General features: G+C 34.5%; 2 protein-coding genes across 2 annotated transcripts; one reads left to right on the forward strand and one right to left on the reverse strand.

Moving 5' to 3' along the window:
• Positions 1–3885: 3885 nt before the first annotated feature.
• LOC117931086 (cytochrome P450 724B1) lies at positions 3886–6643 on the reverse strand. The gene is made up of 9 exons (XM_034851948.1): positions 6106–6643; positions 5661–5985; positions 5414–5566; positions 5077–5313; positions 4902–4988; positions 4746–4824; positions 4538–4644; positions 4340–4458; positions 3886–4189 (listed from the first exon to the last, which is right to left on the reverse strand). The coding sequence occupies exons 1-9, from the start codon at positions 6309–6311 to the stop codon at positions 4078–4080; spliced, it is 1425 nt and encodes a 474-aa protein (XP_034707839.1). The 5' UTR covers positions 6312–6643; the 3' UTR covers positions 3886–4077.
• A 3372-nt stretch (positions 6644–10015) lies between these two features.
• On the forward strand, positions 10016–11409 carry LOC117930926. The gene is made up of 2 exons (XM_034851734.1): positions 10016–10589; positions 10823–11409. The coding sequence occupies exons 1-2, from the start codon at positions 10056–10058 to the stop codon at positions 11141–11143; spliced, it is 855 nt and encodes a 284-aa protein (XP_034707625.1). The 5' UTR covers positions 10016–10055; the 3' UTR covers positions 11144–11409.
• The last annotated feature ends 1033 nt before the right edge of the window (positions 11410–12442 follow it).

Genomic DNA, 12442 nt, shown 5'->3' on the forward strand with positions numbered 1-12442 from the left:
AGAGGTGAATGAGAAATTAAAATCAAAGCAATTTATATGTTCATAGAAAATATGATCAAAAGACGGAATCTCAAATCACAGATTATTTGTTGAAAGAGGAATTCATGAGAATTTTGTAAGTTCAAAAGAAAACATGGGCTTGAACTTGGGTTTCCCACACACGTGGACTCAACTAGATCGATGTGGACTTGGGCTTGACTTAGGCCCACATGTGCACAAGTCGGACCAAATAGGTGTTGACATAGGCTTGACCAGATAGGTGTGGACCTAGGCCCAACTTAGGCCCACATGTATGTGGGCTTAATAAGAAAGCTCAACAAAAAGTATGCAGTTTCAAAGCATATGAGATTTTGTAGAAAGTATAAAATTTGTTTAATTAATCGTTTCCTATGATTTCAAGTATCATTATCACAAGGAAATGATCATTATAGCATGAGAGACAATTTGTTACTAAGTCGTAATCATTTGAATTAGACAAATTTGTTTTAAGGACAAAAGAGTCAAATTCTAGTCACGTATTTAATTTTATTTTATTTTATTTTATTTTTACTACTTTATTATAGAAAAATAGAAATCCATTTATTTATTAGTTTGTGGATATCTTTTATTTCTCCCATCACTAGAATAAGATTTGTTGTCATGTTCCAGATCAAGGGTTTGTCGCTTTAGACGTTTGTAGGGGCCATGAAAATCAAATTTAAATGCTAAAAACATTATATCATTCTCAAGGGTTTGTCGTGTAAGAAGTTTGCTCAGTGGCATCAAAGTCAAATTTGAATACCAAAAACATTGTATCACATTTTACATACTTTGTATTTTTGGGTACAACATGTGATTTGTAACAACATTCATTTAATATAGATTGTGACTCAAGATTAAAGTAAAATTCGGTAATTAAAACATGTAGCTCTCTCAAATATAGTCTATGATCATGCCAAATAAAAATCATGATGTGACATATGCTATGCTCTATTAGACTTTATACTTCTTTATACAAAATGTTGTTATTAATAACATTTTCATTTAACCTATGTTATATTTTTGCTTTTAATGTGCGTGACATGAGTCAAGCTCCTTAATTAATGAAGCTAAGGGTCTGTTTGACCTTATTTTTTGAAAATTATTTTAAAAAACATGATTAAATAAGTATATGTTTTTCTTCCGTTTTTAAAAATTGAGAAAAATAACTTTTACTTGTTTTTTAAAAAATTGTTCTTTATTTCACTTTGTTTTTTAAAATTGCTTCTAAATAACAACAGTTAAAATTGTTTTTAAAAACAGAAAACCATTTTTAAATCATTCGGCGAAACATACTCTACATTTTTAAGATATGGCTACTATTCGTAGAATTGGAAAAAAAAAGACAGCGAACTTGTGTTTCCCCCGGGAAAGATTTCACCGATGCCATTGCTACTTTATTGATCTTCATGAAGAGAACCTCTACGAGCACGAAAAACTCAAGTACGACGACTTTGATTGCCAAGTTCATACCAGTGAGGAGAATCAAAACAGGGAAAGAAAAGCTAAGTAGAGTCAACCACACTCATCCTTCAAACCATCTCTCCAGGAAGAAAAATTCAGACACTCAAATTCAACGGGAATTTGTAAATGAAACCAATAAATGAGCATTCAGTAGTATCAAAGTCACCTCCGCAGCAGTCAGAACCCATGGTGGTGAATGGCAACATTTTGGTTGGCCCATGAGGGTACATCTTGAGAGCAGAAGATGAAAGCCAAAATCAAATGTATACAAGTCAAAAAGAAGCACTGTCTGTTCCAATGTCAAAAAGATACACTGTCTGTTCCAATGTCAAAAAGATACACTGTCTGCCCATGAAGATGGTCCAGTGACTTCAATCCCACTAAGCACCGAAGCAGCTGTAAGCTGACCATCTCTGTGATTCCGCGAGCACCGAAGCAATGCATTAGCTATGGTAATATACCTCCCATTTGAAGGTGTGAGCATGCATTCTAACATGTTAGATCAAAAGCAAAAAACTGGTGAACGTGTGATGCATCCAAATTCAGTCTCTTGGACTCGGGTTTTAACCATCTTATTTAAAAACCAATTAATATTCGTAGGGGTAAATCAAATCTTTTATGACATACAATTACCATTTTGCCGAACCATTCTCGGGTTTAAGAACGATATTATACATATTTATACTTGGTGAATCTGAAATTGGGTTGGAATTATCATCTGAAACTGGGTTAATGCTCTTCTTTGTAAGCTTACCATCTCTCCTGCAAGGTACAAAAGTAAATTCACCTTTGGATATTGAATATCTTTTATGAAAGTTTTTAAAACCTTGGAGAACGAAAGATAAATTGATTTGGAGTTGGTTGAATTGTACAATGGTTGATTGATTGATCCTGAATATATTTTATGGGAGCAGGTTGGATAGAGGGTGTTGATCAATTGTGGGGGTCAATGGGTTTGGGTCATTCTTGGGATGTGATAAAAATGATTGGATTAAGGTGTTTATTAGTCAATTTACCCAAATTAAGCATCCCTCGCTAGTACAATTATTAACATATTTATTACTTTTTACTTTATACCACATTTCTTTTTACCAAAGAATATTAATATTGTAAAAATAAATGAAACTAATAAAAAATAGTATTAAGGTAGGGTTCGTTTTTTCTATTAATTTACTGATATCAATTAATATAATTAAAATAAACTTGTTATCAATAAATTTAGTTTAGTTATCCTTGATTAATATCAACATGTTACTTTTAGCTGAATGAAAAAAAATAAAATATTTTGATTTTTTCTATTTAACTAAAAACCAAACATCGCCTTAATTCAAAGTTTTACATTAAAAAATACTAATTCAAGACTACTTTGCTACAACGATAATGAATTTAGAAATAAGGTAAACATGTAATTTTGGATTTTGTTAGGTAATGCAAAAATTAAATTTAATGTAAAAGGAAGTCTAAATTTTTTTAAGAAAATTCAAAATATTGTATCCTTGTTGGTTTTCATTTTCCAAATCTATTAAATTATTTTTTGTAACTTAAATAGGAGACACGGGAAGAATAAAAGAAAAAATATATTATGATTATTTTATAGTTAATCCAAAAAATTCTCAAAAAAAAAATCAGGATTTTGACTAGAAAAAATTGAAAGCCCATTAATGAAGGAAAAACAAGAAGTAAAGGCGGATAGTTGAACCTCAAAATGATTTTGAGGTAATCCACTAAGGTATACAAGGGCTTTTGTATTATGAACGCAAAAACTGTTTTTCCAACTCTTGATTAGATGGATTTGTAAGGTTGATTGAGGTTAGAGTTAAATTCTATATCGTGAAAACAAATCTCATCTTATTTAGGTGCTTATGATAAAAATAATTGTCTTTTAGGATATAACAATCATTTTCTTGTAATGATAACACTTCAAATTATAAGAAATAACGAATCACTTGGTAATTTGTACTATTTTAAATACAATCAAGGGCGAAATTCGTTGATATATCGTGTATCTGTCGGAAATGAAATAGGGATACATTCCCTAATATATCCTTGATATATTCGTAAAATTGAAATATCAATATATTTATGATTATCGATATTTTCATTATTGAATATAATTAAAAAGGACTTGAAAGCTTAAAAGATTAGAAATGAGAAAAAATGAAGAGAACGAAAGAATGTTTGAATGAATATAAAAAAGGCAAAGGAGTAAAAACCTTATTTATAGATTTTGTTGGTGACTATTAAAAGAAATATGTTTTAAAAACACTAGACATGTCCATTGAAGAGTCCGTCTTACTGACACATCTTTTGGAAGCTATAAATTCGGATAATCCAAAAAGATATACATAAAAAGTTACGAAGGTTTAAAATATTTCTTTTAAACTTGCAAAATTCTGAGAATCTAGGACACATTCTTACACAACTCAATATGTGTTCTTTGACTCAATCTACAACACAAATCCATTATTTATAGTACATAGAAAGCATCTGACAACAAAAAGTAACATTTTGTAAGACAGCCATTTATTAAATGAAGCGCTAGGTACAGTTGTGGCCATGTTCTTGCTAGCAAATGTAAAAATGGCTAAAATACATCTAACATTTCTGTTCCAATGTCTTGTGTATTGGCTCTATCTCAATTGCCAATTCTTTGTGGAACTCCACATAAGGGTAAGCAAGAGGGAAATTATCTCCTTTTATTTTCCACCTGCTCAACACCAAATACATAGAAAATATTAAGTAAATATCGTGGTCCCAACCGCATCCCAGATTTGACATCATACGACTAAGACGTACAAAAAAATTGAAAAAAAAAAAAAAAAAGGTGTGTTGAAGGAGAAATATGTGAAATATTTACCTATAGTTGAGGACAAGATGGTGAAGGAAGAAAGCGGTTTCCAATTTGGCTAGGTCTGCCCCTGGACACAGCCGCTGTCCTCCGCCAAAGAAGCTGACCTTTTTGTTGGTTGCTTGATCCTGTTCAATACAATCATATAAGAACATACATTAGTAGATATTAAAATGAATAGAAATGTAAGGGAAAAAGGCTACGTACGTCCCATCTCCAAGGGTTGAAATCCCAAGGATTTTCATGAAGACAGGGATCATGGTGCACTGCAGTAAAGACAGGGAGAACCTTCCATCCTGCAGGAATGAGATACTCTAAAAGCAAACATTATAACTTCAATCAGTAAGACAAGCAGACATTTAAATGAAGCTAGTCTAGGAAAGATGTAACAAATATTGGGAAATTTTCCTCAAACCTTTGAATCTGATATCTTCAAGAGATTTTCTGTGCACAAACTTGACCACATTCCCACATCTCAGGCCTTCATATATGACCTGTGAAATGCATAGTACTTGTGTTATTTCCAAATTTATAACAAACCTACAGGACTATTGAAGAGAGTTGGAAGTACATTGAGGGTGAAGTTCATCTGCTTGTAATCTTCCCAACTCAAGAGCTCTCCATCGTTTTTGTTTTTCCTTATGGCTAGGTGTTCCTCCTGGATAATTATCAGAACCACAAGACCCTTTAGAGCATGTACAAATATGTGATGAAGGGAGGGAGGATTGGGAGAGAAAGACAAGTACCCTCAGCTGTTGAAGAGCTTGTGGTGAATGTGCGAGAAAGTAGATGAGTAAAGCCATCAGTGTGGCAGTGGTTTCATGGCCTCCAAGCAACAGATCCAAAATAAGACTCACTCTCTCTTCATCAGTTAAGTTCTCCTTTGATAAAATCACATCTAGAAAGTCTCCATTTTGAAGCCTATTCTCTTTCCTCCTTCCTTCTATGATCCCTTTGACAGTGGAGGTGATCCTTTCTCTAGCCTGAAGAAACCAACCAACCAAAACACAAATTGGACACAGATCTACATTTGAATAGGAGAATATTTATCTTATCTAGCACTGGGTGCTGCAGGGTTGGTACCTTCACAGCCTTATGATAGGAGGTTCCTGGGATATATATTGGGAGAGACACAAAGCCCTTCATGAAGGTATGGAAGTCTTCCAATATCTGAGCGGTCACTGCCTCATCTGGTCCAATACTTAGACTTTGCTTCATCATGAGATTGAACGTGAACTGCATTTTCATTAGGAAGGCAGAATTAAAAAGACATCTAAAAACTGTTCCCCTATTTTTTATTGGGGTTGTAAAGAAGTTGAAAGTTGCTTGCCCTTTTAGCTTCTTTGCAGAAGACAACTTCTTTGCATCCTTTCCATGACTCCATCATTGATATTGACAGGCTTTCTATGGAAGGAAGGAAGTTGACTGTCGACTTAGTACCACCAATCATGCCTAGAGCAAGACTTCTTAGCTTTTTGTGAACGTCCCCGGACACAAGAATCAAAGAATTTCTTCCTAAGATGCCATGAAGGGCCTGGGGATAGCTGGACTGGAATAGCTTCTCTTCATTCTGAAGAATGAACATGTTGAGCTCATGGTCGCAGGAAACTATGGTTCTGTGACCAAATAGATGTGATTTGAAGACTTTCCCATACCTGAAAAAGAGACCATTGAGAACAAAAATATTGTAGAAGACTCATCAATCAAAACACAGAGCAAAAATGCAAGTTACGAAGGATAAAACATAAAATAAACTGAGTTAAGTAACTGCTCACCTAGAGCAATGTTCCTGCAAGAAGATCCCTATAGAGTCGGATTTATGTGGCTTCAGGTAGGCAAGAGTCTCCCCCAGAAGGGGCCATCCCATTTTCCCATGAGGTAAGTTCGTATGCGCTCTGGAAAAGAAGAATTTCACAAGAAAAGCCAAAACTAGTCCTAGAAATAGAGCCAATACTGTTGGCAAGGCCCCCAACTCAACCATGGTGATCAATTTGAACCCACTTGCTAGTTGCTACCAAGGGAGTTCTTGAGGAGAGGAGACCAAACCCACAAGGTTGACTCGTGTACCCACCATCCACTGCTCACTTCTTGGTCTGCAACTTTGCTTATTAATATATATGTCCTTGACCAAATCTAATGATACAAGGCTCAGATTCTCTTCTCCAATTGTTTCTAAATAAAAATATAAGAGATAAGGACTGATATCTTTTCAATTAATCGCCCTCTTGCCTTTTTGATTTCTTTTTACACAGGGTGTGGTCTTATCTCAGAAATGGAGATTGAAAAACAATCCCAAATTTTAATTAAAAAAGTGACTATATATAATATATGCCATTCGATGTTGATTAAAATAATCTTCAGAATTCATGACGAAAACATTTATTTTCCTCCTTTTTGCCCCTTACTTGACTTCAATTGGCCGTGTCTTCATGCAATGATGACTTGTGGGAATTTATGGCTTTGTGTGGTACTTAGTTGGCTGTTTTGATCAGTAACATTGGAATGCACCCACTAATATTATCAATTTTAATAATATTTTTCATTAGCACTTTGCTTTCAATAAATCACAGTTACCATTTTTACTGCCTGCTCCTTCAATTCATTTGGCCATATAACTGGCCAAATCTTTGAAAGAACATACTTTTGGTATATTTCTCATTCCCTCTCTTAACTACCAAATTTTTTTTAACTCAAATGAAGAATGTAATATTTTCAATTTAATTTCCTTTCTTTTAATCTTGTCTTGAAACAAAAAGGCTAAGGACAAAAATTTGTTTGTTTAGGAATATATTTATGAGAGAATGATATCCCATTCTATATAGTCTTATTTGAAGAATATCCATATATATATATATATATATATATTAATTTCTTTAATTTTCAAACTATGGGGATTTACTCTGATCCCATCTTTAATACCTTATTATAATTATTATAGGATTGAAAAAAAAAAGGAAAAGCCAAAGAGACATGATTTTTTTCCAAGTTTTTTTCATTTTTTTCATTTTTTGTTTTTTCTTTGTAGGTGAATCTAACTTTTATAAATTAAACAAAGAGAATTTAAAAGTTACATCTTTGTTATTTACTTAATAAAAGTGTATCGGAATGAATTATTAGAAATCCTAATGGTATAATAAAAATGATTACAAGTAGACATATGGAGATTGCGTCAATAATTATTGTATAATGTTTCCTAATTTTATTGTGTACGTTGTTAATGAAAAATATTTAGAAGATAATTCAAGAACTTAATATTTGTATTTGTTATCATATTTATAAAGAAACAAATATACAGAACACTAGATTATTTAACAAAAAAATATCTATAATTTAAAATCTTTTACTTGAAGGTCAGAGTTTTTTAGAGATGTTATAAAGTTTAATTTTGAAAAATATTATGGTTATTTTTTCAATCAAATACGTAGATATTCTATTTTGCAATTTCTTTTCATAATAAAAAAAAAAAAAACTTTGTTATTCACTATCTTCCATGAATTTGTACAACATTACTCTAAAGAAAAACACCATATAGAAGGCACATTCAAGGAAAGATGAAAACAAAGGTGCCATCATTGTATCTTTTAGAGAGGAAAAAAAAAAGTTTTTAATAAATTCAAAGGAAAGTCATCCCAATTAACCCTCCTCAAACCCCAAATCCTCGTAATTTTGGCCTCCAATTAAAATCAATCTTCAGCCTCACGAATGATATTGTTATAAATGGATACTCAATTACCCTCCCTGCTAGGCTACAAACCCTTTTGGATGTCGCAAATTTTCTTCAACCCTACGTGGGCATGTCACAAAAACACTAGCTCAAACAGTAATCAAAGACTTCAACCCACATAAAGTAGTGGGCATTGGTTCCCTAAAGGCATGGCCACAAGGGAACATACTCGGTGAAAATTCAAATCCCTTTTCAAAGCAATAGCAAAAGGGGAGTATAAAAGGGTTGATGAAATTTGGTTGGTTTGTGTGGGCATGATGTGGATATTTGGAATGGAGAACAGACCAATTTGTAGACCCACCGGTTTGCAGCACCGCACACATTTTTTCGGCAGTTTGTGAGTTTGAACACAACCAATTGAGTTGTAGGGGACCCCATTGGTAAAGCAAAAGAGGGAGGCAAATGGGGTTTGATCTTTGTCCCTCTCTACAGTGTCCATGTTGCACGTGCAGAGGAGTCTGGACCCACCAATTGAATTGGATTGGATTGCCCTTTAGAAGGTCTAATGAGCTGGAACTCAATTGCTCTTGCAATCATGCCTTGTGGGCTGCTCCTTTCTCTTTGCCTCTCCCTTTTTTATTCAATTTGCATCCAAATTCTTCTTTTTCGTCTTGGGGGTGAAAGGTTTCCAACCTTAGGGACATGACATGGTTTCTTTGCAAAGGTTTTTGTCTGGATGTGTGTCTCTGTGCGTGCGTGCTTGCACGGAGATTCGTAGATATTAATACCATGTTCATGTTTTTAAGGAGATTTTCTGTGATGTCCCACATCGGATAGGGGAGCAAGTTCCTGACGCTATATATGTAGAGACTCCTCTTAACCAAGTAGACGCGTTTTAAAACCGTGAGGGCCCCTTAAACCTAAAGCGAACAATATCTACATGGTTGAGTACGGGTCGTTACATTTTCCTCATAAACTTCTTTATTACTAAAAAGAAAAGTGTGAAGACCTTTTGAACCTTAATCGCATCTAGAATGTCCAAAATTTTTACAGGGGGAGAAGGGCAAAGTGATGATTGGAATGAGGGAAGTTGGGATTTGCGGGGAGGCAAGTGAAGGGGAGGGCCCCCCCGGGGGCTGGGTGGGGGGTATAATTATTCGTGACATTTCTTTTGAGAAACATATGGTATCATCTCTCTTGATGTTTTTACAAGGCCTCAATACACGTTTGTGCAAGCAAATCATCATTAGTCTTGTCTTTTTTCATGGTCGTGGCTAAGTTGGAGTGACAACAATAGTCCCAGAGAGCCAGAACTCCGATTTGTCAAGCCTTCTTTTTTATTACAAGAAAAGCCCCTAAATGTGGGTGATATAGACTTGGGGACCGGAGTTTTGGCCAAGATGAGAGACAGCTCCAGTCCTCATTTTGCCTTCTTTTGATCAAAAGAAAAAGCCTCTAAATGTGGATGATGGAGACGTGGAATGACTCTGTTCTCTTAAGTCTAAATAAAGAACAAGAAATATAATGGCACAAAGCTCAATCAAAGATACACGCACGTCTGCATTTTCATTCTCCTTGATTAATCATTGTTATCCCAACAAACCATAAAGCAGTATGTGAGGACTATTTGCTCATCTTCATCTGGTTCACAAGGAAAGATGGAAAGAAGATGGTCCCACATAATGAATAAGGAACAAGTGCCAGAAAAAATCGGCTTTAAGGCCAACTATACTTTTATTTTTACTATACAAAATGCTGGTAATCAGGGGTGTTGTCTCTATAGGGCTGGGCTTTTGCTGGGTGGTTGTTCCTTTTAGAAATATGCCTAGAGATTGAGCTGGGCCATGGCCGAAAACAGCTCATGGGCTGCTGGGAATTGGGATCACCCACATATGCTGGTGAGTTCTTTTCCACCCAAGTTCTGACTTTTGAGACATCATGAACCCATTTTGGGGAGCTACAGCTTGCAAGTGCTCACGACCACTAAACTCCTTATCCCTTAACGTATATCTATACTGGAGTTGGAAGGTATCTTAAAAGAACTGTATTGATCCAAGGACCATGCTCACATTTCACCCAAATCCCAAGCCGTGGCACCCATCTACTCCAACGAACTTCTCCTCTATCCCATTCAAAGCCAGAAGCTTCCCTTCAAGGATTGCAAACAGTATCAATGAAAAAAATGAACCAAAGCAATCCTCAGCAGGCAAAATCAAGCGTCTTGTTCTAACTCAAGAAGGTAGAACCAAATTCAACGCTTACCCAGATCGAGAATTCTATGCCTACCCACGCTTTGTGACCCATGTTGACAGTGGCTTCATTTCCACACTGACCGATCTTTACAGGGAACGGTTGAGCCCTGGTTCAGAGATTCTGGACCTTATGAGCTCATGGGTTAGCCATCTACCTAAAGAAATAGAGTACAAAAGAGTGGTGGGACATGGGCTCAATGCACAAGAGCTTGCCAAGAACCCCAGGCTAGATTATTTCTTTGTGAAGGATCTCAACCAGGATCAGAAGTTGGAATCCGACAGTTGCAATTTCGATGCTGTCTTGTGCACAGTTAGTGTGCAGTATCTTCAATATCCTGAAAAGGTCAGATGATAATTTTTCGCTCACCTAAAAAAATAAAAAAATAAATAAAAAAAAAAAGAAAAAAGGAAAAAAAACCCCAATATGTTAATATGTATGCCAATTTAGACTGATGTAGGTTTACAAGTGGGGTATTTCTCTACACTAAGACATTCACATATCAGCAAAAATGTGAGACCTTGAGAATTTGAGTAAGATTAGGACTTAATAAGTGACCTGAATTTACCCTACTACAGGTATTTGCAGAGGTGTTTCGGGTGTTAAGGCCAGGAGGGGTGTTCATTGTCAGCTTCAGTAACCGATTATTCTACGAGAAAGCCATCAGTGCATGGAGAGATGGAACTGCATACAGCCGGGTGCAACTAGTAGTACAGTACTTCCAATGTGTGGAAGGATTCACACAACCTGAAACCATCCGGAAATTACCAGCTACTAATGGTGCTCAAGAGGACAAGGGGCCTCTCAGTTGGATCACGAGGTTGCTGGGATTTTTGTCCGGTTCAGACCCCTTCTATGCAGTTATAGCTTACAAGAACTTTAAGCCTTTATATGAATGACTCTTAAGTCATCTGCTTTTGGGTTAGGCTGATAAGCTCACCCCTTTTCAGCTTTGAAAAGATTCAATCCTTTAGAGCAAACACCATTGATAATTTCTCTCCTCATGGGTTCTATCTACTCATGTTTAGAAATGCTATAATTCCCATCTTTTGCAGCACACAGAAAACCATAGATTTTCCTTGTATCTGCTGGATGCCTGAGCAGTACCTCTTGTATGATCCACATGCTATAATTTTAATAGCTTCCAAATTTGTGACAAAATTTATGTTCTTGGTGGAAAACATAGACAAATAAAATTTTTTTAATAACCTTTTTCTAATCATAAACGTACACACTTGTTAAATCAATTTTAATAGCTTCCTAAACTGAAAGTAGATGGATTATTGGAATAATATGTTTCCATAAGCTTAAAATCGAACCAAGTTGACAATGGCTGTAAGTTCGGGGTGTGCCAAACTACTATAAATTGTAAAATTGTATTTGTGTCTCTTTACCTTTTTTTACTTGCAAGTATTTTATTGTGTTATTATTTATGGGTATTGGCATTTAATTTTGTTAAAAATAAAAATGAGACCAACACGTATCGGGTGTTTAACTCATGTTGGTTTAGCATACATTTAAGATCTATGATTTATTTTTTACAAAAATATTTCATATTTGTTTTAAACATCTACAAGACTTTTTAAAGTGGATGTCTAACAAATAAATTTATTATTTAAGATTAATGAAGGTAAATACTAATTAAATTTAACGAGAGCAAATATTAGTTAAAATTGATGCAGATGAATATGACAATTTCCGAATTTTTTTTTAAGACAACAACCTTAATAATAATGATGATGACGATGATGATAATAATAACCACGAGTAAAGATAGTCCAAAAAAATTTATCCACTCGCTTTCCTTTTTTCATTTCATGTCCTTGGCATTAATAATGCAAACTATGTAGACCTTATATGTATTATCTACTTCAACTATAATAACTACGAGTAAAGATCGTCCAAAAAAAATTATCCACTCACTTTTCCTTGTTTCGTTTCACGTCCTTTGCATTAATAATGCAAAATATGTGGACCTTATGTTTATTATTTGTTTTAATTATCCCTAAATCATAATGGTTTTTGAAATTAAACTATATTTAACACATTAAATTGTATTAAGCTATATAAAAGTGTATTTGGTAGTGATTTTAGGAAATATTTATACAATTTTTTATACTTTAATGATAAAAATTTTCAAATATTAAAAAAATTAGAAACGCTTTCTAAAATCACTATTAACAAACTATAAATTAATT

This window comes from Vitis riparia, chromosome 14 (genome assembly GCF_004353265.1).
Source record: "Vitis riparia cultivar Riparia Gloire de Montpellier isolate 1030 chromosome 14, EGFV_Vit.rip_1.0, whole genome shotgun sequence".
NCBI classification, from domain to species: Eukaryota; Viridiplantae; Streptophyta; class Magnoliopsida; order Vitales; family Vitaceae; genus Vitis; species Vitis riparia.

Excerpts from the sequence above, each read along its gene's own strand:
- LOC117931086 (XM_034851948.1), bottom strand. The coding sequence starts at position 6,311 with ATGGTTGAGTTGGGGGCCTTGCCAACAGTATTGGCTCTATTTCTAGGA. Across the intron at positions 5,986-6,105 it reads TTGCAGGAACATTGCTCTAG|GTATGGGAAAGTCTTCAAAT; the intron begins GTGAGCAGTTAC and ends TCTCTTTTTCAG. Across the intron at positions 4,459-4,537 it reads TCAACCCTTGGAGATGGGAC|GATCAAGCAACCAACAAAAA; the intron begins GTACGTAGCCTT and ends TGTATTGAACAG.
- LOC117930926 (XM_034851734.1), top strand. The coding sequence starts at position 10,056 with ATGCTCACATTTCACCCAAATCCCAAGCCGTGGCACCCATCTACTCCA. Across the intron at positions 10,590-10,822 it reads ATCTTCAATATCCTGAAAAG|GTATTTGCAGAGGTGTTTCG; the intron begins GTCAGATGATAA and ends ACCCTACTACAG.